Source organism: Delphinus delphis, chromosome 16, assembly GCF_949987515.2.
Source record: "Delphinus delphis chromosome 16, mDelDel1.2, whole genome shotgun sequence".
Lineage (NCBI taxonomy): Eukaryota > Metazoa > Chordata > Mammalia > Artiodactyla > Delphinidae > Delphinus > Delphinus delphis.
This window is the reverse complement of record NC_082698.1, coordinates 56,996,534-57,020,719: the sequence shown is the minus strand read 5'-3', so window position 1 is coordinate 57,020,719 and position 24,186 is coordinate 56,996,534. Positions and strand designations below refer to the sequence as shown.

General features: G+C 45.1%; 1 protein-coding gene across 2 annotated transcripts in view; it reads left to right on the top strand.

Moving 5' to 3' along the window:
• The window catches only part of LRMDA (leucine rich melanocyte differentiation associated), a 1,262,633-nt gene that overhangs the window by 726,076 nt on the left and 512,371 nt on the right, over positions 1-24,186 (top strand). For both annotated transcript variants that reach the window (XM_060033721.1, XM_060033722.1), the window contains one exon: positions 18,360-18,488. In XM_060033721.1, the coding sequence (XP_059889704.1) occupies positions 18,360-18,488 (129 nt within the window). The remainder of the gene's footprint in view (positions 1-18,359; positions 18,489-24,186) is intronic.

The following is a 24,186-nucleotide window of genomic DNA, read 5'->3' as shown; positions in this document are numbered from 1 at the left end:
TCACTGTGAGGGCCAGCAGTGTTCTGTTAGGAGTGGGTACAGACCCCTCGAATTAGGAAGGGGTGATTATGGGTACATGCTAGGCAGGTGTGGAGAGTTAGAGGAACTCTCCAGGCATCAAGAGGTCAGACTTGCAGGGAGTTTTAAAGACATCGAGGGAAAAGTAGCTTCAGTGGATGCGCGGTGTTGCGGATCTGAACATTGGAATTAACCGGGCTCTGATCATCACTTTACCCAGGGGTTTCTGTGCTGCTCATGGGTAGGAAAACTTTCATCTCGGTTGGCCCAGCACTATTCTAGTTAAAGCCTGTTTTCCTGGCGTAACCAGTAGTATTGCCTCTTGACTCTGGGAGATGCCCCAGTTTAGACAACAGATTATATGGTGGTCCTACCCATGACCAGACGCAGCCCACTGCTGTTTGTGGACAATACCGATATGAATTTGGATGCCTTTGGGTAGAGCGTGTACTCTGATTCCCTCAGTCCTCACCACTCCCTATTACTTGCCTGCATTTTCTGTATTTTAGCATTTCTAAGATGTACATTTTTTTCCCCACATTTTGGCATCCCTGAATCCATCTCAAAATTGATGGCGTCTTAAAATTGTCATTGGCCAGGAGGCAGCTGTGATATTATTGTTGTTGTCAGTACACACTTCAACTTGGTTATAGTTTGTTCTTATTATTTTCACTTCAGTTGACTTATATGTGTTTTTGATATCTCATGTACTGTTTAAAAATTCACTGTGATTTGACATTGAAAGACAAAATTATTGTGTATATGGAGAGGGCATAAACTTGATATTATAAAGCAAATATTTGTCATTGGAGTAAGGACCTTGATTCATAGTTTCTTGCAAAGCAATGAGCAGGATATAAAAAAGGAAGAGAGTTCCTGAGACATTTTAAGGTAGGAAGCATTGGGTCATCTTTTACTTGCAGTGGTTTTTCTCTCTCACCAAGACATAGAATAATGGTGTGTCTGTAATGGACAAGCCTTGGATTCCTTGAAATCTAGGGTTTCAATACCTGATTGGTCCCTGAAGGTGTTTGAGTTGGGGGACCCCCCCCCCTTTCTCACACTTTTGTATGCATAGAAATGATGTGGGGAATTAACTGTACATATCCAGACGCCACCCACAAAGAACCTGATTTGTAGGTAGGGGTGGACCTTGGCATCTGTATGTTTAATAAGTGTCTCTTGAGATGCTGATGCGTGTGGTCCACAAACTGCCTTTCTAGACACCCTGGTAAAGTCACCCCTCTTTCTTTATTCCACTCTGGAGGAATCTGAGGTCCAGAGAAGGGAAGGAAGGGCCCTGCTCACGCACAGCGTGTTGAGTGAGCTGGACTGGAGTCCAGTCTGCTGACCGCTGGTGCAGTGCTCCTCCCTTGATGCCTCACTGAACACTCTTTAACTGAGCTGGGGGAGGACTGCTGAGCTGTGTGGCCAGCTCAAGGGAGCTTTGCCTTTTGGGGTCTGACCCGGAGTGAAGCAGCTGGTGCTCACTTGCCTGGCCTCTCAGCACTCCGTACTGTGTGTGTGTGTGTGTGTGTGTGTGTGTGTGTGTGTGTACATATATATACGTACATATATACATACTTGGTACCTGGGTGTGTACCTTTGTTTTTGTTTGTTTTCCCTGCATATATTATAGAAAACGTGTTATGTTAAAGAAGGTAAGAGTATTTTTGTGGAAAGGAAGTGGGGCACATAGGAGAATAGATAGCGAGAGGAGCAGGAAGCAGAAGAGGAAGTTTCCAGGTGAGTGTGGCAGGGAGAGAAGACAGGACTGGGGCAGGGGTGATCACCCCTTACGTTTCCCCAGTGCTTTTTCTCATCTACCAAGAGCTCTCCCCAGTTTCCCTTTGCACGTCCAGGTTTGAAGTGGGGGACAAGGGGGTTGCCTAATTCTAGTACTGCCGATCCCCCCTCCCCAGTGCAGTCCCTTTACTCTAAGGGGAAAGACATTTGGGAGGCCAGTCAGAGTCCTCTACAACCACCGGACAGGAACTCCTTCCAGGCCCCCTATACTGAGCTGGCCGCTCAGGCGGCCCTGGGGTGGTGCCTGGACATGGCCTGTCAGGAGTGTGTCCTCCAGGGTCCCCTGGGAGTTCCCCTCCAGCCGTCCCCAGGTGGGGGCACCCTCCCAGATGGTGCTGAAGGAGAGGGCTGCCCTAGTGTGCAGGCCTCCTCATAATAGCTGCCCTCCAAGGACACCCTTCCTACTGTTGAGAAAACCTCCACCTGAGAAAACAATACAGCCTGTGGTGGGTGTGTGCACGAAACATACTTATTTAGAAATTCAGAGCCTGTGCAAAGATAACCTCGATTTTCCCCTGACTTCTTCTGAGTGTCTTATGCCTTTCAAACTTCTTCCTAATTTTGTCTTTAGAAGTGGTATTTTCCAAGCTACCTGTAAAGAAACAGCTGAATGAGCCTGTTTTGTAAACATTTCTGGGGCTCTCTTGGCCCTGTCTTCCGGAAAGGAGACAGGATCAGGATTTAGACGTGTACCCAGGGCAGGTATGTAGGTTTTCCCTTCCCTCCTACTTAGCTGCCGCTAGGAGAGATGCAAAGAGATAGAACCCATTGGGCCTGCAGTCCCGTAAGCTTTATTTGATTGTCAAGGAGACAAGAGTAAGACACCTAGGATGATAGGAGAACAGACCAAGTCTGTGGCCCACTGGTGGAAGGAGTGTGCAGTGCAGAAGCCCTTTGGGAGTTGAGTCCAGGCATGGACAGCCAGCTTTGGCTCAGCCTGAGAAGTCTCCTCCCAGGAGGAGGTGTTTAAGCTCCACCTTGAACTGTGGGCGAGAGGTACAACAGCAGAGAATAGGTGGAGGCATTTCAAGTGACAATAAAATGACCAGACAGGTTACCCAGTCTTCCCGCAGGTCTTGGCAGGTCCTTAGAAGGTGATAGGAATAAAATCTGGAGGTCTGACTTGAAAGTCGGGTCAAGACAGATCAAAAAGTTAGCTTTGTCAGAGGCTTTGGGCCCGTTCTTACCTATAGACAACCCCTGGTGATCCCAAGTCATGAATCCACCCAGAGGCCTGCCCCGACCTGAGTTCCCTTGCTTTGAAGTGGGCTGTCCTCTGCAGCATGAGGAAATAATTTGCTGCCTGCTTCAATGAAGCATCAGGAGAGCCAGCAGACCTAATGACATGTGAGAATATTAACCTCCTACCACGAAGAGCTGTGAATCTTGAGCGGCAGTCTATAATTCAACCTGGACTCCTGAGCCAGACCTCTCCGGCTTTCTGTCTCACTCGCTTTCTCACTTACACCCAGAGAGCGAAGGAGAGACCTGCTCATAAAACTTTATATTCTCCAATAGTGCAAGCCTTGCTGAGCTGTTTAGTAATGAGTGACTTTCCTTTTGTAGTTGTGGAAAAAAGGATACCCTCAGAGGCAGGAAGGAGGGGGAGATTTTTTTTTCTTTCTTTTTTTTTTTAAAGTTTTATTTTACTTTAGTTTTTTCTTCCAGTTTTATTGATATAGTAGACATCCAGCACTGTATAAATTTAGGGTGTACAGTGTAATGATTTGACTTACCTACATCATGAAGTGATTATCACAGTAAGTTGAGTGAACATCTATCATCTCATATAGATACAAAATTAAAGAAATAGAAAAAAACTGCTTTTCCTTGTGATGAGAACTCTTAGGATTTACTCTCAACGACTTTCATCTATAACATACAGCAGTGTTAATTATCTTTATCATGTTGTACATGACATCTCTAGTACTTATTTATCTTATAACTGGAAGTTTGTACCTTTTCACCACCTTCACCAATTCTTTCTCCCCCACCCTCTGGTAACCACAAATCTTTTTCTGTGAGTTTGCTTGCTTGCTTGTTTGTTTTTGAAGTATAATTGACCTACAACACTATGTTAGTTCCTGGTATACAACATAGTGATTCAATACTTCTGTACGTTACAAAATGATCACCATGATAAGTCTAGTTACCATCTGTCACCATACGAAGGGGAGACTTATTTTTCACATTGCATTTTTTTTTACATCTTTATTGGAGTATAATTGCTTTACAATGGTGTGTTAGTTTCTGCTTTATAACAAAGTGAATCAGTTATACATATACATATGTTCCCGTATCTCTTCCCTCTTGCGTCTCCCTCCCTCCCACCCTCCCTATCCCACCCCTCCAGGTGGTCACAAAGCACCGAGCTGATCTCCCTGTGCTATGCGGCTGTTTCCCACTAGCACATTGCATTTTGCATAGGATTCTTCTAACACGGGGAAAATGCATGGTATCATGGAGGTGACTGTTAGAATGCTTGGATAACCAAGCTTCTTTGTAATTCTGTACTTCGTCTTAAAAATGAAAGAGAAATGGAGGTTAGGACACTAATCTTAGGACACTTGAGTCTTAGAAGGGATCTTAGAGGTCTTTTAAGGTCACCTGGAGGCAGTAGGAGCACTTAAACCTCATTGTGTTATGGCCAAGTGTTTTTGCCCTTGTTGCACGAGATCTTGGGCCCCTTGAGGACATGATAATGTCTTAACCAGGTGTGTACTCCCAGGCCTGTCAGAATGTTTGATCTTTCAAGGCCTCAAATAATGTTAGTCAAAAGATGGAGCACATCATCTGCTCCAATCCCACATTTTGCATATGGAAAAAACCAAAGTCCACAAAGTAATATACTCATGGGCATAGCTAGAGGGTACTTGGGCTGAAGTCTGCCATCCTGGTTATATGACTGCTGCTCTTGGCGGCAGAACACCATTGTGGGGTTTTCACAAGCATTGTGTTATTCTGATGGAGGTGATCTGGGAAACTCAGTGAAGCCAAGCACAAACATAGGACCAGAAGACTAAAATCAGAAGATAAATATGGAAATGAGAAATTAGCTGGGGGTGGGACATGTTCAAGGATGTAGAGTCATGGCTGCCTGGCAGAGACACCTAGCATAGTAGGAGTCCTTGGACCAGGAGAGTATTCCTCACTTTGCTAGAAAAGCCAAGCCCGCCAGGCTCCAATGCAGGTGAGAGCAGACCTGTTTCATTCACCCTAGGTAGGGGATGCTCAGTTAATATTTGCCGATGGAGGAATGAATGAGTGATCCATTCTGTGCCTATCAGGGTACTGTTCTATTCAGCCAGGCCATTTAATTTCCATATCTCAGTGTCTCTCCACAGTACTGGACACAGACAGCCTTTTGATGACATATAGATGTGAGGAAATCACATTGTTTCCCTCTGCTGACTTGATGAGCACAGTGAATGCAAAAGCCGATGGTTGGCGTCCACTCTGGATGTTTGCAATTCTCAGCCTTTCTGGTCTCTCCAAATTGCTCTCCTCTTTCTTCTGCCATTTTGTTGTTGTTCTTCTGTTTAAAATTAATTTTATTAAAACAAGTCAAATGAAAACCACTCCTGTCCAGGGCATCTCAAGGTCCATTCATTATGGCTTCTTATCTTGGCAGGCGATCGACATGGAAAGGCAGCTCAGCCATTATGCACATACAAAGCCCATCACTTCCCTACCAATGGCCAATCCATCAAACATTTATCTTTTGCCCTCTGAGCGCTGTGTCACTTTGCCTGTCACTCTCTAGTCTAGGATGCCTTGAAAGATGAAAAAACGCAGGGGTGGAGGGGTGGTATTTTTTTCTCCCCCAACTTTTCCCTCCCCAGATAGTCCTTGTTAATCAGATTTCATACTTGAGACTTGAAACTCTCCCTGCACCCCTGCCCTTCAAACCCCTTTTCTGGCCGTAGGAAGGTTGGAGATGGCCTGCCACATTCATGCGGAACTTTTTAATGAATGGTGGCATAATTAAGGACATAATAAAACTTTGGTTTAGCTTGGGGGTTTTTCTCCTGCAACCTACTTTAGAGCAGAGAATGTTACAAAGGGAAGAGATGTCTGAAATAATTGAATCCAGCCTCCCCAGTTTACAGAAAATTATGGGGCAAGGATATGACTGCAGCGTGGCAGGAAGGTAGTCACCAAGGCAGGACGAGGATCAGGGTCCCTGGTCATTCTTCAGACAGAGGTTCTCCCAAGCTGCTCTGTTGCCAGATGATTCTGAATAAGTGTTAGTATCTCTTGGAAAGCCTTGGCTACTTGCTTCCTTTTCTTTGGTAACTAATTATCTCTATAGAAAATACACACATTGTTTGCAAAACAGTCGTTCACGTATCAGCAATCCTTATATTTATCTAGGTTTGTTTACACATACTTTATCCCGTGTCTTCCCCATTCCAGTGTATGCAAACTATACAGGTCAGGGATTTTCGTGCCCCTGTGATGGATTCGAAAATTAAACCTGAGGGATGTTATATTTCCAGAGTCTTACAGCACATCTAGGAAAACAGAGCTCCTGTCCCCTAATATAGCAGTCTCACTTTGTGTGTCTTCTTACTATGTTTTGTGTTTGGCTTCACTGAGTTGACAAGATCAGGACACCACGGGCCTTGGAAAACCACCACCAGCACATTCTGCCCCCAAGGGCAGCAGTCAGATAACCAGAGAGGGAGACAAGGAAGAAAGAACCTTCGTTTAGTCCCGGGAGGGTCCCTTGTTCATCGCTGTACATCTACAGGCATTGTCTCTCTCCTCCTTGTCCCTAGCACTGTCACTTCTGTTAGGTGTTGGTTCTCAGGGCCCAGAATGTGCCATTATATGAAATGGAGCCCAAACCTGACACAGTTGTTCTTTGAAAGGTTTTGCAAATCACAGAGCAAGGGCTGCTTTGGAAGAAGGAAAATGGCTCCAGTAGCAAGCGACTTTTGGAGGTTACCGTATCTCCCAGGGCTTTCTTTCCCGAAGGAGATATAAAGCTATCCTGTAGTCTGGGACAGAAAACATGTTTTCACCTTTTTCAGCCAACTGGGACCTCACAGAATCAGCACTTGGCACATTTTTGCTGGTTTTCTTGGCCCGATTCCATTCCAGAGGGCCCTGCCCATGGGGAGCTGGTCTTTGGGCAAGTATTTGATGAGGGCCCCTCTGGGTCTCTAGGGCCTGGAGGCCCAGCCATGTAAATGTCTCCTTTTCTGGTTGGTTTGCAATGAGTAGACACCATCTGTTGAATTAGAAATTCCCTTTGCGGAGGGTGGTGAAAGCCGCATGTGGAAGAGACACTGTTATCTTTCAAGCACACAGTTCATGAGGTTGAAGAGCTGTGTTCTTGGCCCAACATATGTTTGCCCAATGGCCATGGGAGCCTCCCCTACCGGGCGCTGGATTCCATCCCATGGCGACGTGCACACATACCGCGGCTGCAGCACACCATGTCCGCGCCCTTACATCTCCCCAGTAAAGAAAACCTCCATTTATAGAACCCGCCAAACAAACCCACTCTTTAGACTCTTAAAAACAAACAAGAACCCGAGGCCACAGGCTCCATGCGTGCATGTGTGGTTTTGTAAAATCTCAAGCCGTGAATCAAAATAATTTTAGAGACGTAGTCAAAGCCCAGAACCAAGCCCTGTCACCAGGGTGGGAGAAATGTAGGAAAGATGGGCTGAGAGGAGAGGAAGACAGCCAGATGGGCAGAGTGATGGGAACAAGACGTGGGGGCATCTGACATGTTCATAGGGGGAGGGTACCTGGTTCCTCACCTCTGTCCTTAGGGACTCACTTGCTGTAATAACTTCAGGACAAACATAGGAGGATGGGCCTAAAAGGTGACCACTAAAGCCCTCATTACTTTTCTCTCAACATCTAGAGCCCATCTTGCCCATACTGCTTAATATATGCTGTCCTACATGATTTCTCCTCCTTTCAAGTTTAACTTCTTTCTCTCTTCCCATACATGATAAACCCACTGGGAGCAGGTGCCATGAACTGTGCATCTTTCGTATCCCCAGATGGAGGTGCTCATTGAGAACCTGACATACTGGAAGTGGGTGTCACAGACAGGCTTTCTGGTTCTCAGTAAGCTTTTTGGAACGTCCATTACTGGAGTGCCAGAATCAAATTCTCTCTTCTTCTCATGTTCTCTCACCACCACCTTTGGCATAAAGTGCAAGTAGAGGCTCAGAAGATGAGAATTCAACTGGACTGAGACTTGTCTGCTCAAGCCCATCTCCTCTTTGAAGTTCTCCCTGAGCCAGCCCTCCCCACCCGGAGTAGTGCTTATCATCCCAGTCTAACCCACTACCCTGCATTCAATGGCACCCGCTTTCTTGTCTGTATCTGCTACTTAACAGTAGGGGACTATGCCTCAGCGATCTCCGCAGCCCCAGAGTTTAGCAGAATGCTAGGCACCGAGTTGGCGCGCACTACATTTTTGTAAATGAATGAATAAGCTATAGAGGTACATGCCAAGGGGACCGTTAGCTGGTAAATTTCAACCCAGCCCTACCTAATGAATACTTAACCTCGTGAGAACCACATTAGAAAAACTATAAGAACTCGTTCTTCAGGGGATTGTTCTAGGAGGGCTAGGACGGGAGTAGAGATCGAAAGGAAAAAGAATATGAAGACCATCTAGGTTGATCATTACAACTGAGGACGTATAATGAATGAATTACAAAGAGATATACTGTGTGTGTTTTGGTAAGGAATGTGGCAGTGGTGAATTTCCACTTCCAGACCTCCACTAGAAATTATTTAGAGGTAGTTTAGCACGGTTTAGTTGAGGGAGCACTGCTCTGTATGTCCAAAAGTTCTAGACACGTCTTGGTTACTAGGTATGGTTTCAGTCAAGCCACTTGACCTCTCTGAGCATTGGTCACCTTCTGTGAAGTGGAGAATGGAACACCCTAAAATCCCCCTAGGACTCCAAGTCTGCGTGTCTAGGAAGAAGACTGTGATGCATGCAGACAATGCTGTGGCTCTGACATCTGGTTTATTGGCTGTAAGAGGCTGTAAGTGTGTTGACATGTGCCTCTTTAATTATGGGGATGTGCCCCTAGTTAGGGAAGCATTAAAGAGACCTTGCGCAATTCCAGCTAGAAGATCAGAATAAGGTACAGAGTTGAGTGTGAGGGGGAATGACAGAGCTAGAGCTCTCTGCTGCCCTCTTTCCACCAGGCTGGGTCAGAAGGGGACCCTTCTGGCAGGGAAGAAGTGGCTCTTGGCAGTCCTTGTGAACTGTGGTTATAGCAGAAGGAGCTCCAGTCAGAGAAGCACAGAATCTGGATAGAATCTTAGTGGTCACTGAATCTCATCTTTTTTTTTTTTTTTTTTTGCGGTACGCGGGCCTTTCACCGCTGTGGCCTCTCCCGTTGTGGAGCACAGGCTCCGGACGCGCAGGCTCAGCGGCCATGGCTCACGGACCCAGCCGCTCTGCGGCATGTGGGATCTTCCCGGACTGGGGCACGAACCCGCGCCCCTGCATCGGCAGGCGGACTCTCAGCCACTGTGCCACCAGGGAAGCCCGAATCTCATCTTCTGTATGCAGAAGTTCCCTGTGAACATCCTTTATGATTCCCAGTCTCTGATCAAATTCATATAATGACTCATAAGGTAGCTCAGTCCTTTGGCAAAAACAGCTCTCTATTTTTAGAAGTTTGTAAAAAATTGATTCAAGACCTCTCCTCCCAGATTACATCATTTTCTCAAATCACAAAATTTGTTTTTGATTCTGCCTTCTGGCAGGCCATAGACTCACTACTTTGAAACAACTAAGCCTCCTCTCTTCCTGGTTAGGTAATCTTGACGGTCTCAGTCACCGTTCCTCACACCCTTCCAAACCAGCTGGTGGTTCTGGTCACGCAGTGTTTCCGAATGCTCATGCTCCTTGGAGTCTGGCACCGAGAATTGAAACAAAGCTCCCAGTAGAGTTCCTGAGGGGCCAGTAGGGTGGATTACGATCAGATTAGCTTCTGTGGTGGCAGCCCCACTCTGGAGATTCATGCTAACTAAGCCCCCTTTATACACACTCCTCTTTAGCTAAGCCTCCTCCATATTCTGTTTGGGAAATGGTTTTGTTTTATTTAAAAGTAATATTTACTGGAGTTTCTCCTGATTATAAGATACTTACTCATGATAGAAAATCTAATAACTAGTGAAAACTGTGAAAGAGGAGGAAAAAATCCTATAAACTCATTACTTAAGGGTTAGTGATGTATATCTGGGATCTGTCTATCTATCCATCCATCCATCCATGCATCTACAGCTAGATATGTGGATATGTATGTATGCATCAATGTGTGTGTGTACAGAATTGTCATTAAAGTCCCAGTGTACAAGATTGTGTATTAACAGCAGTTTGTAAACTAGAAACAACTAACAAAGACTAATGACTCCTGGGACTTCCCTGGTAGCGAAGTGGTTAAGAATCTGTCTCCAGTGCAGGGGACACGGGTTCGATCCCTGGTCCAAGGAGATCCCACATGCCGTGGAGCAACTAAGCCTTTGCGCCACAACTACTGAAGCCTGCACGCCTAGAGTGCGTGCTCCTCGACAAGAGAAGCCACCACAATGAGAAGCCTGCGCACCACAACGAAGAGTAGCCCCTGCTCGCCACAGCTAGAGAAAGCCCGTGCACAGCAACAAAGACCCAACACAGCCAAAAATAAATAAATAAAATAAATTTATTAAAAAAAAAGACTAATGACTCTTAACCATCAAGATGGAAGACATAGTACAGATGAAAATTTGTGTAGAGAGTGGAGGCGAGCACATGGATGCCTTTTAATTTCCATGCATGAGATCTTGGTGTATTACATGTATTATAACTTAATTTAGGTGCTTAAATACATAATGTGACAGTTTTACTGGATCCATAGATATCTGCCTTTAATATCATTTTAAATTGCTGCATGGGGGCTTCCCTGGTGGCGCAGTGGTTAAGAATCTGCCTGCCAATGCAGGGGACACGGGTTCGAGCCTTGGTCCAGGAAGATCCCACATGCCGCGGAGCACCTAAGCCCGTGCGCCACAACTACTGAGGCTGCGCTCTAGAGACCGCAAGCTACAACTGCCCGCGTACCAAAACCACTGAAGCCCCTGCACCTAGAGCCCATGCCCCACAAGAAGAGAAGCCACCTCAATGAGAAACCCACGCACCACAACGAAGAGTAGCCCCTGCTCGCTGGAACTAGAGAAAGCCCACACGCAGCAACGAAGACCCAACGCAGCCAAAAATAAATAAATTAATTAATTAATTAAGAAAAAGTTGCTGCATGGTGTTTCATCATACAGATATTTTGAGCTTTATTTAATAGTTCCTCTATCATTGGGCATTTAGGCTTGTTTACAGTGTTGTTATAAATAATGCTGTAGTGAACATATTTAAACCATATAGACTTCTTAGATATTTGCTGAATAAATTCTTGGAATTACTGGAGGAATAGGTGATAATTCTTAAGGCTTTAGTATAAATTGACATCCAGAAAGGTTATAACAGTTTCACTCTGCCATTAGTGTTACCTTGACCTTTTGACAAGACTATGTTAAGAGTTAAGAAAGCAGTGCATTTGCTAGTAAGGTGAAAATATCTCGTCTAATTGGAATATTTTGGATTCCCAATGAAGCTGAAATTTCACCCCACATTTTCATTATTGACCATTTGCATTCCTGGTGTATTTTCTCTCCATGTCTTTTGATCATTTTTATCCTAGGGCTTTCAGCTTTTCCTTAATGATTTTCAAACACTCTTTTCATATTAAGGATGTTAAACCTTACGCTATCAGAGAGATTGTAAACGTTTTCCCCAATTTTCATTTGCCTTTGAATGTTTTAGTTAAATGGGTATTTTGGGGTAGTCTTTACATTAGATGTTGAAAAATGTCATCTTGTTGGGCTGAAACAGTGGCTTGATTCTAGCAGGATCATTTTGGTTCCTACTGCATCCTTTTAAATATCTTTCTAGGTGCTGGCCTCCATAAATGTGATAAACCTGTCCTTAACCAAGTCATTGGCAAAACATCAGGACCAAAGTCCCCAGAACCTTCCCCCAGAGCAAGCTGAGCCGTTAATTAGTGTTCTTCAGGTATATTTTCAAACCGGTTATGACTCTAGCTAAAGTGGTCATTTTCTAGTCCACTTTTTGCTTTTCTGCCACAAGGATGTCATTAGAATTAGTAGTATTCTTTTCAAAGACATTGTGAAATGGGGATGCAGTATACATCTTTATTCCTAGTCAGCCATCCGCGTTAATAGCTGGCCTCACAGAACTTGTCCTTAATGCACAGAAACTGCCTGTTTGAGAAGCTATGCTATATTAAATTGTATTGAATTAGTAAAACATATAACAATATATAGATAGTCTATAAAATATTTATAAGCCTTGACAGTGAAGTTAGAAAGCAGATATAGAGACCATGGGGTACTTCCTTTTTACAGTTGGGTCATAATTTAGTTCTGAGCTTCCTGGCAGCAAAACTGAAAAGGGTTACATGATCACATACGTGATTTATATTGTCCTATAATATAGGACAAGAAAATAATGGCTCTTCAGAGCTACAGTCTGACTAGAATTCCATGTAGGTAAGTTTATGAACTTATCAATCTAAAGTTTATAGAATTTTACCTTCCTTTTCAAATAACTGGAAATGCAGGCACTCATTTCTGGGCTCCTAGCTCCTTGCTCGTTCTCCATAATTCTTGAGGGATCATATTTAACAGTTTCTTTCTTTGTTGTACTGTTATTAAGTATGGTGCATGATGGCTTTGGACTTGATCCCACATAGAGTTAACAAACACCTAACTACCTTAGATTTTTGACTGGTCTTGGGTTCAGATCTCTTATACCGTTTTTGAATTTTATTCTCAGAAGATCAGGGATCATCCATCCTGACAGGGGGCTCCATAGGGCTTTGAAAGTGACTTTGACAAATTCCATGTGATATACTGTCACATGACGTCACTATACACTGTCTTACATAGCCTAGAGCCTTTTCCACATTCTCCTAATTTTTAAAGACACATTCCTCCTCTATTGATATACTTACCATATAGACAGTTGATTTATATTATTATTTGTACATATACCCCTGGTTATGTGACCTGAATGACAGAAAAATGTGTAGAAAATACATAGTGCCAACTGTACATATAACGCTATGTACAGTGACACTATAGTATATACTAGCTATAGTAATATACTATATATTATGTACTATCTATAGTTATATATATTCATTTAAATAGGATATAAAATTGTTTTATGGCAGAAAGAAAGGATTCTGCTCATGGGTTAGATGAACAGCCTTTCTAAAAATGTTTGTGCCACTGGGCCATTTTCTGGGACGGGAGCAGTCATACCACAATTTTCCTATTCTCATAGTTCTTCCTTTGTTCCTCGCGTGTAGCTCTGTGCTGTCTGTCCTGTCCTTGTAGCTTTGGTCATGGCCTCTGTTGTAAGTCTGTGCGTAGACATTCACCAAGAACCTGCTGTGTGCCAGACATTGTACTTGGCATGGTGGGGAGGAGTAAAGTGTACAAGTTGCTATTTCTGCTCTCAAGTGCGATGTTTAAATTATTTAACAGTTGCACTGACCAGTCAGAAAGATCTTGGCTGAAGCAGGGTCCTTGAAGGCCCTGTGTGATGAGGGTGAGAGGGACATTAACCACTTAGTTGCTGAACACAGGAAAGGTCTGGGAGCTCTGGGGAGTGGCCAGGGTAACAGGGTGGGGCACCCAGGGTATTGAGAGCTGCAATTTTTTACCAATTGGTAAGGAATTACTGAAATAGTTTAGTAACCAATACTGGTATACAGGCGCAGATTTGCCGAATGTCACTTCTGCCTGTTCTCAGTCACTTGGCCTTGGGGTAAAGAGAGGGAGGCACTCTGGCCTCTGAAAGAATGCAGATGGAGAGATTGCCCTGCTAGCCCTTGGCCGGTCACCCTGAGGCCTGCTCTTTGTCCTGCCCTTGCCATGCTATCGGCAGCGTTTTTCTCCGCAACCCACAGGCTCCTGGCTGATCAGTAGTCAGTTGGCTAAAAGGCATTGAGCCCTTACTGTGCTTTTGACAACTTTCTAGGTATTTTGGAGGTTGCACTGAGATCCCTTTTTGTTGGGAGCTGGGCAGACAGGAGTCATGCAGAAAGACCATTACAGAGTAGGCAGTGCCTGGCCTGAGCAGGTCTGCAGAAGTAGCCAGTGTGGTAGACATCAGATACATGGGTTAGGTCCTCTCCGTTGTCTCAGTTAAAAATATGTATATGGATATTTAGGTAGATATCACAGAGGGAGCAGATAAAGACCTTAGTAGAAATCTTCTTTTCTTAATTTGTTCTGGATTTGAGGCAACTCTGGTTCCACAAAGGGATACTTTTCTTTCCCAGGGTCTGTGGTTAACTGTCTCCCCGTTCCCTGCCCATCTCGTGTCAGGCAGAATTATCATCCCCAAACAGGCTGGGAGCTGAGGGCAGAGAGGTCTAGTTCTGACCATGGCCTGTACCCCAGGAAAGAGAAGGGCAGTTCTTGAACCGGGAATTCTGGATGTGTCTTCTGATGGTTTTCCTGGCTGGTTTTTTGCTGAAAAGGGGGGAGCTACATTTGAATACCTCTTCTGCCCAAACCTCCCAGCCCTGCTCTGGTCCGGGCCCTTCTCCTTCCCTGTTCTGACGACTTTTGGGGAAAGGATGGAGGCCACTGAGTGTGCGCCCACCCAGGAGCAGAAGGGATTGGGGTTCCAGGAGGCCCTGCTGCCCTGCCTGAGGTCCCTCCCTCTGTGAGGCTCACAGCACTGGCCTGACTTGCAGAGGGCGAGGGGCCTGTTTAGCGCCACTGTTTTTGTAAGCTAATGAAGGCAGAGTGGGAGCCACGGGCAATGATGCTGGGATATTAACTCTGACAGGAAGCTTGATCATAATTATCTTAACGAGGATAGGGTTAATTACAGTGGAAACTTAAAAGTTCTCTCTGTTTGAATCCGCTGGAGTTGAATGCATTGTGATGTTTTGTCATTTGATGTGCCTTTGGAAAAGGCACTAGGACTCTCCCAGCAGCTGCAGCGGCTCCTAGGGGAGCCCAGCCGGAGCCCTGCGAACAAGGTAACCAAGATGGTACCTGTGGGTGACATAATGGGCAGCTTTCCCGCTGGTGGAGCGGAGGCCGGCAGCCTGCAGTGCACTTTGGAGGTGCTGATTAGGTTTCCAGAGCAAACCACCTGGCACGGATCGGACCGCACACCGGGTCTCCCTGCCTGCCCTTGACATCTCCTTGCTGGGCCGGGAAGACCTCTCTCCAGCTGGCTGTGCCTTGCCCTCCCTGTCCAGACCCTGTCCGTGGCACTCAGGCCTGCCTGGCCTTCCCAGCCCACCCCTCAGGCGTTTGTAGCCACAGCCAACCAAGCTGGTGGGTGACCGTGGAATGACACTCACCTCCTCCACCAGGGCTCTTGGGTCTGGGGTGCATTTTGCTGTCCACACACAAGGTTATAGGGGAGAAATTCCAGTCCTGCCATCTTTTTCTTGTAGCTACCATAGCTGTCCCTTGAACAGCATAGATCTGTGTGGACCCTTACAGCCTTTTTTGCCTTGTCATTTAGTAGCACACATCTCTGCAGGCATCTTGTATATAGGGGTATGAGCTCAAAGATTGACCCACATAATTTCTTTCCCCGTCTCCTTCCAGGAAAGCAGCAACAACAACAATAGCAATAACACAAAAATAAACTTATTTTAAAAGTAAAAACGAAAAGCACCTTCCAAGCATCTGTTTATTGCCTTCCACATGCCAGCCAAGCTCCAGAAATCCTGTCCCCTCCAGTTTTATCCTTCATTACGCTCTCTGCCTCCTGTCCCTCCAATCCCTCAGCTCTGAATTTAGCTGATTAAATCACCAAGTGCACACCCCAGTGATGACATGAAGACAGGGATTTATTAATTAGCAACCCCCCCCGCCCCGTAACCTGCCTTTTAACTGAGCAGCTAACAATATGACATGGCAAAAAGGATCTCGAACCAGACAGGTGACAGGGGGTTTGAGCCTGAGCTTCCCAAGTGCTCTCTGAAGTCTCCCTCCTGTTTTGAGCTCTGCCCCAGAGCCCACCCTGGAGGGAAAGGCATCTCTGGGGGCACTCCTTCTAGCGTTCCCGGCTTTGTCCTCACCATGTGGTGTCATTTTGTCTTATGCCTCCCCTGAAGCACTCTTGGAAGGAAGTTTCTTCTGCTTGTCAGTTGCCAACCCTTTGCTGACTCTCACGATAAAAGTATTATATTTGGATAACATAACTCCGGGACAACGTGTATTTGGATGCCACCTTTGACCAGAGTCCAGCTGATGTTCGTGCACAAAGGACTGATTAGCCATGCATTAGGTGCCCCGATGGGGAGGTGGCCACGACTCCCCTTGAGGTAAACGGGGGCTATAGTCCTGACACTTTGGGATCAGCACTCAGTAACCCCCAAGGAGGAAGGGGCTTCAAGGAGGCTTGAAGTTTCTGTGCAGAAGCCACACTTACTACACACCTTTGCACATGTCCTCCTCTGCCCACCCCCTGCATCCTGAACCACCCCCCACACCCCTGACCAAAGGTCAGGGCTTCCAGAAAAATCAATGAGGAAGGAGAAGAAAGAAACCAGTATTTGCTAATAGGTTGTTAGTCCTCTCCCACGTATTCCCTGTAAGATCCTGTGAGCTGGGTCAGCACAGAAGAAGGGAACTCAAGGGGGTTGTTGAGATGCCCCAATTCAGGCTGCAAGTAAATGATGGCACAGAAGTAAAACCCCAGGCCTTCCTGACTGTACGTGTATAAATTTTGTTTTGCCTTCCTGAAACCTGAGGAAGGAGAGAGAAGAGGAGGAGGAAATGGAACTTGGTGACCCTGTTGACCCTTGACCCCAAGTGTATGCGGTATTGCCCCCCTGCTACGGTGCAAGTAGTGTCAGTTACGGGATTAGACGTGGTCTGGGTGCTGGGCCGTGGCTGGGACCACCTGGAGGTTTGGGGCAGGAGTGGGGCTGCTGGTGGAGCTCTGGGCCCAGTGGAGTCTGGGGGTTGAATTGCTTCTTCACCAGGCATCTTTCACCTCCTCTTGATTTTGGAGTCCTATTGACACAGGTCCCACAAGGGAGAGATGGATGTATTCAGAAAGGTCTGGTGCTCAAGTTCACACTCACACCATATATACAGGCACTGAACAGTCACATCACATGTACCGGCATTGCACACGCAAGCAGGAGCGTCTGTGATGGAAGGGCCATCAGTAAATGCATAAATAGCTTAGACAACATCTCCCCGATTCGTTGCATTTTATAGAACAGCCAGGCAACCCTGTGTGAGTCCACCCTCTGGTCAACGTCGTAGCTCAGCTGTCAGCCTGTGCAAGCTCAGCACAGCTCTTGGGTCTGGCAGGTGAACGAGCTGGGAGCATGTGGCCGTGTGAGTCCCTCCACCGGGCAGCTTTCTGTAATTACCATCTGCGTGCACCGGGCAGGCACATGCGCACAGCTGCCCCTCGCTGCCTGCACCCCCAGCAGCCCTGTGCCCCTAACCTTAAGAGTTAACTTTCAGCTACGTCTATTAACAGGGCTGTTTTCCCCGGATACTTTTTTTTCTCTCTGAGCCGGGTACTTAATTCTTTCCGATGCCTGTTTCTTTACTGCCCTGACATCTCCATTTGCTGCATTCGGCACTTTTTTCAAAGAAATGAAGTGAGAAATCCACTTTCCATAAATTAAAACAGTAAACGTCAAGTCAGGAGCCTTGAGGCAGAAATTCCCGCAACCCCTTCCTTACCTCACCTCCCCCCCCACAAACAAAAACAAAAACAAATACAAATCATGAAAGAGAAAGAAACAGCCATTCAGACTGGAGTGATTCCGTGCTTCCGCAGATATCTTGCCTTTTGAGGCGGTCACAGGGACACTGGGCAGAAGCAAATTAAGTGATTAGTAAGGAAAAAAAGCAGAGGGGAGAAAAAGTCAAAGGCGGTGAATGCAGAGAAAGGAAACCTTCCTTGCTTTTTCCTAGGACTGTGTAGAGGAGAACCGCTAAGAAATGATACTTGAAGTTATATTTATTATTGTAAGAGGGGTATGATATTTCTGGGCAGGAATGATGGATGACAACTTAAATTTGTGTCCAGGGAATGAAGGTGAACTGTGACAGAGTTATTTATCTTGGGAATGGAGGTTAGGGTCAGCTGAGGCTGGGTGCCTGAAGGCACAAGACATTGACAAATTTATCCTGCAGGCCGTATCTGAAGCCCTTTGTTTTGGATCCTGGCTACTCACTAAGTGACCCTCATCCTTCATGTTGGCAATGCGTGAAGGATGCGGTGAGTGCCAGCGGCCCCTTCTCCCCCGCCGCCCCCGCCCCGGCTCCCGCTACTAATTCTTGTCATTCACTTTGCTGACAGGCACCAAGCCCAAACTATTCCCAATCCTGAAAGGGAAGGTTAAAATATTTATTTCGGCTCATAATGGCCTCTCTGATTTAGTGCAGGATCATTTTTCCTGTTGCCTTTGTCATTGCAGGTCACTGGAAGGACTGAGCGAGTTCGGGAGCCTGGAGGAACTCATCTTGGACAACAATCTGCTCGGGGATGACCTCGTGTTGCCAGGGTTACCCAGGCTCCACACCTTAACCCTCAACAAGAACCAAATATCCTTGGCTCTGCCGCCACCCACACTCTCCTCCCGGCCTCGCAGTGGTCCCCTCCCGCAGGCCACCCCCCCCCCGCCCCCAACAAATACCTGCGAAATGTCAAATGAGTTTTATGTGTCAGATAAATTAAAGCAGGTGAAATACAGTCCGTGGGCAGACAAAGCGTTGTGTCTCCTGGCACTCGGGACACTTCGGAGTAATTTATTACAGGTCATTCATAAATGAAATGCACCATTATATCTTCCTGTTGCTCCATTTTAGTGTAGAGATCTAAGTTATGGCTGTAAAGAAATCTTTTTAATAGATAAAAATAGAGAAAGAAAATAATGTTACTGCTGCCGAGAAGGCAAAGCCGGGTTCTGTTTGCTTAGGCTTGTGTGGGAGGGCGACCTCTGGTGGGAAGCAGGGGGTAGTACCTCCAAGCAACCTTGGCCTTCAAGGAGGTTCCTGGAAGGCTTTGGCTCAGGCTTGGGGAATGCTTTTGGCCAAAGAGAAGGGGGAAGGGGCTCAGGTGGAGGATAAGTGGGAAGCCCTGGCCCAGCTCTGCCCTCTGGGGTGTTTGTGGTACTAGGATGATGAGAAGGGCAGAGGAGAGCCACTCTATTGTGTGGTTTCTCCTTAAGTGGGGGAGGATCTAGCACCCTGGGATGAGACTCAAAGGTCCTAGTTGCTCTGGATTCTGTAGTGAGGCTAAGAAAGGAATCAGAACCTTTATTCAGTGTAAGCCACACAGCTCCTCCAGGTTAGAGTTGTGGACCTCCATGCCTGCACAGTGCCAGCTCGCTTAGGTGGGGAGTTTTTTTGCGGTATGCGGGCCTCTCACTGTTGTGGCCTCTCCCGTTGCGGAGCACAGGCTCCGGACGCGCAGGCTCAGAGGCCATGGCTCACGGACCCAGCCGCTCCGCGGCATGTGGGATCTTCCCGGACCGGGGCACGAACCCGTGTCCCCTGCATCGGCAGGCGGACTCTCAACCACTGCGCCACCAGGGAAGCCCATCATCAGCTGTTCTTTGTTGAGCACTCCTGTGGATCAGACACTATGCTAGGTAACTTTAAGTGTATTATTTTTCATTCTTTCCAAACTCTTTGAGAAGGGTGTGGTTTGTCCATTTACCTAGATGAGGAAAGAGGTGAAATACAGACCCACAGCCAGACATTTAACAAGATGCTAGGCCCCGGATTCAGTCTCAACTGTGGCCAGATCTAGAGTTCATTCCATTTTACTGTGTTACTTCAGACCTGAAGTCCAGTCACCTTGTTTTATTGATGGAGCGTTTCAGACCTGGTGTGGTTTAATCACTTGTTCTTGTTCACATGGTAAGTTAGAAATAGAAATGGGATGGGGGCATTTTCCCATAGAGTATGAAATAAAGCCAAATAAATATGTTAAGATTAACATACATGTTTATGTCAGCTTTAAGACTGATTTGCACAATTATTTTTAGCCACTGTTTATATGGTAAGTCATAAGTTAATATTTTCCTTATTCAGTAAAATATGCTATTTGTGTCCATTGATAATAGGCACTTTCTTAGAAGAAGGAGAAGGCCTACAAGTAAATATCAGTCTTTATCATAATGAAATGTTGATGGATTTTTTTTTTTCTTCTCCTATTCTTTGGTCAACCAAGTTTCCTAGTTGTTGTTTGAAAAATTATTACAGTCAGTGTGTCATATGGGTTCCTTAGCTGTCTGGGATGATCAGCTGGATGATATTCTCAAATCAATTAAGAATAAAAGGATAATTAGACTAGAGTTTGGATGATACGGTTCCTCCTATGGACCCCAATGCTCATATCCTGTGTCCCACGTCACTGTAGAGTATTGGAGTTGTTGGACTTGGGTTCATGAGTCAGCTTAATCATGTTTAGCTGTGTGGCCATGGTCAAGTAATGTTCTCAGAGCCTGTTTCACATTGTTGTGTGTGTGTGTGATGTTACAGCTTTCACCTGCCTATCAGAATAACTCATAAAGAGGAATATGTGAAAAACTATTCTGCATGTTGGAATCAAAGTACAGTGATGACATAAGCAAAGCAGGTTTCTGCATAGTTATAAAACCAGCTGCCTCTGCCCCGGGATATTGTCAAGAAGGCAATATAAAAAATGGTACAGTGAGAAGGGCTTCCCTAACAGCCCACAGATGAAGTCACAAGGACTGTACAGCAAATGCTGTACAAATGCTAATCCCAAACTCAATTCCTCTTCTCACTCAGCACACTTCCTGGCCGCTTCTCTGTAGTATTAATTGGTGCATACTGAGAAATGCAAGCTCCTTTTAGCACCAGCCTGAGCAAAACAATTAAAAGAAGGGCATACCAGCCGTGAGAGAATGTCATTTCATGCAATCCCAGTCTGCAGATGAATCAGTGGGTGATTTTTCATTTTTTTGATCAACCACTGATTTATGTAATAACCAATTATTGGAAAGTATTTGTTGGATACCAGTGTATCTGAAATACGTAGGTTATAGTATTGCTTTCTTCTATTACCACTGACAATTGAAGAGATACTGAGTAAGTATTGATGCCTGGCAGATTACCTGGTTAGTCTAATTAGGTTAGATTCTACTAATATTCATGCTTCATGTGAACTTACTAAGCATTACTGTCTCCCACTTTAGAGGATTCATTTTCATAACCTGGCATAGAATATACTGAAAATGCACAGGGATCCACTTTAGGATTAATTAGTTAACTTTTTCAATTTATTTAAACTAAAAACAATAGCAACAAAAAAGTGGTTTACCATTTCTCCTACTCCCATCACCCCCTCCCTCTTCTGGCAACCACCAGTCTTTTCTCTCTATCTATGAGCTTGGTCTTGATGTCGTTATTGTTGTTTTAGATTCCACATATAAGGGAGATCATACAGTGTTTGTCTTTCTCTGTCTGACTTATTTCACTTAGCATGATGCTCTTGAGGTCTATCCGTGTTGTCACAAATGGCAAGATTTCATTGTTTTTTATGGCTGAATGGTATTTCATTGAGTGTGTGTGTATCACAGTTTCTTTATCCATTCATAGTCGATAGACACTTCAGTTGTTTCCATATCTTGGCTATTGTAAATAATGCTGCAGTGAGCATGGGGTACATACATCTTTTCGAGTTAGTGTTTTTGTTTTCTTTGGATAAATACCAAGGAGTGGAATCCTGGATCATATGGTAGTCTTAATTTTTTGAGGAACTGTCATACTGTTTTCTGTAGTGGCTGGACCAATTTACATTCCCACCAACTGTGCACAAGGGTTCCCTTTTCTTCACATCCTCACCAACACTCATTATTTCTTGTCTTTTTGATAGTAGCCATTCTAACAGGTGTGAGGCGAAATCTCATGGTGGTTCTGATGATTAACGATGTTGAGCATCTTTTCATGTACCTGTTGTCCATCTGTATGTCTTCTTTGGAAAAATGTCTATTCAGATCTTCTGTCCATTTTATAATTGGATTGGTTTTCTTTTTGCTTTTGCTATTGAGTTGTGTGGGTTCTTTGTATATTTTAGATATTAGCCCCTTATGAAATATTATTTACAATTATTTTCTCCCATTCAGTGGGTTACCTTTTTGTTTTGTTGGTGGATTCCTTTGCTGTGCAGAATGTTTCTCATTTTTAAAGGAGTAAGGTGGACTGAATAACAGTTTTGTTTTCAGTGTTGCTATCATCAGATATTAACAGGCTTCTTGTTTTTCCTTGGTTTAGTCCTTTTCTCCAATCTGTAGCAGTAATGCTCAGGGAGCAATGATGGTGGTGTGAAAGGGACTGCAGCGGAAGGCAGTGTGTAGCTGTAGATCTGGCCAGTTATATCGCTACACTGTTGTAAGGACTTTATTGCCAGTAGATACAAAAGATAACTAGTTAGCTTTTTCATGATGCAGCATGACGTCTTTCTCCCCGATCTACCAGTGTGATCATGAAGATTGGTTTACTTTCCCCATGCACTTGACCAAGAAGTTATAGGATGAAAGGCAGGTAAAAGCAGCAGTAACACTACATGCCATTCTCTTATCCTATACTCCTGACTTGACCTTTTTAGCCAACTGACTCTCCTCCCTACTTATGGAAATACTCCAGGCTCTACAACAGTCATGAGGTTCCATATTGCTATTGTTACTCCATGAAATGCCTTAGACTAGGGCTTTGTCAGTTAGCTTTGCTGTGTAATAATCCACCCCAAAAATTAGTGGCTTAAAATAACAAATATTTTTGGTTTACAGTTCTGTGCATCAGCTACTTGGGCAGGGCTCAGCTGGATGGTTCTTCTGCTAGTCTTGCTTGGGTCACTCATGCAATCACAGTTATTTGGAGGCTCGGCTGGATGATCTGAGATGGCCTTGCTTATGTATCTGGAGGTTGGTACTGGTTGTTGGCTGGACTACATGTCTCCAACAGGCTAGCACAGGCCTTTCCATGTGGGAGGGATGCTCCAAGAGCAAAGCTTGATGTACAAGTACTTTTAAAGCCCTATTTGCATCATGGATGTTGCTGTCCCATGGCCAAAGCAAGTCACGTGCCAAATGTAGAACAAATATGAGAGGGATTCCAGAACCCAAACCAAGCATCTGGCACATTTCTTCTCAATTCACCTTCCCAGCTGCACACTTCCTCCTTGATCTCCCAGCCCTTTGTTCCACTTCTGTTCAGCCCTCAGCTTTGGGGTCCTGTTCTGGTAGACCTAAGAGCTTGGTTGTCCCAGTCTACCTCTTCATCTCATATTTATAGGTTATCTCTCTCTCCTTCCTTTGGCTTGCTTGGACTGGTCCCGTGGTCACTGGCCATGGAGTGGACTTCCTCTCCTCAACACTCATATTCTCACACTCTCTCCTTCTTGCTCACCCATGAGTACGGACAGTCTCAGCCATATCATGTCTGAATACTCAACCCTAAATAAGAGAACAACACAAATGTCAGGAAAATATAGATAGTTAACCTTTGCACAATCAAATTATTCTCTCCCACTTGCCTTTTGGGGGTGGGTAGGGGAAAGGTGATAAGCTGACTTCATTTTAAATCACACTTCATTTCTTTATTTTCTGTTTCTCTTTGCTTAAGCACATGTATGAAGAGACAGTGTGAATTACAGTGCCAACAGGAAGAAAGAATAGTGCTATATGTTACACAGCTGGGCTGTGGTAAGGAGACCAGTGCGTGGAGTTAGAAGGCCAGACTTGAGCTCCCATAGCAACTTACCATGTTGTCTTGGGGAAGGGTCTGTACCTGTAAACTGGGTATTACACATTTGGAAGTATTGTTGAGAGATTGTAGTGGCATGTTATATAGATATATGAAATCACTTAAACACCCCAAAACTTTACAGGTTCTTTGAACACTTAACTGTTAGCCAAAGCCTCGATGCCTTAAATGAATAAGCCCAAATTGAAAAGCAACTGAGGTACAGAGCGCAGCTGGATGACAGAACCTTATGATATCCCACAAAAGCATATGACCCCTCATTTTACAGTGTTTTAAATTCTCCTTTTTGTGTTAGGAAATGACGAGAAGTATCATTTTATAGGGCCTAGGTTTGAATATAGACTTGGCCATTTAGAGACTGTGTGATCTTTGACCATAGTTTTCTTTTTTCTTTTTAGAAGTATCTTTTTTTAAAAAATTAATTAATTAATTTTTGGCTGCATTGGGTCTTTGTTGCTGTGCGCAGGCTTTCTCTAGTTGCAGTGAGCGGGGGCTACTCTTCATTGC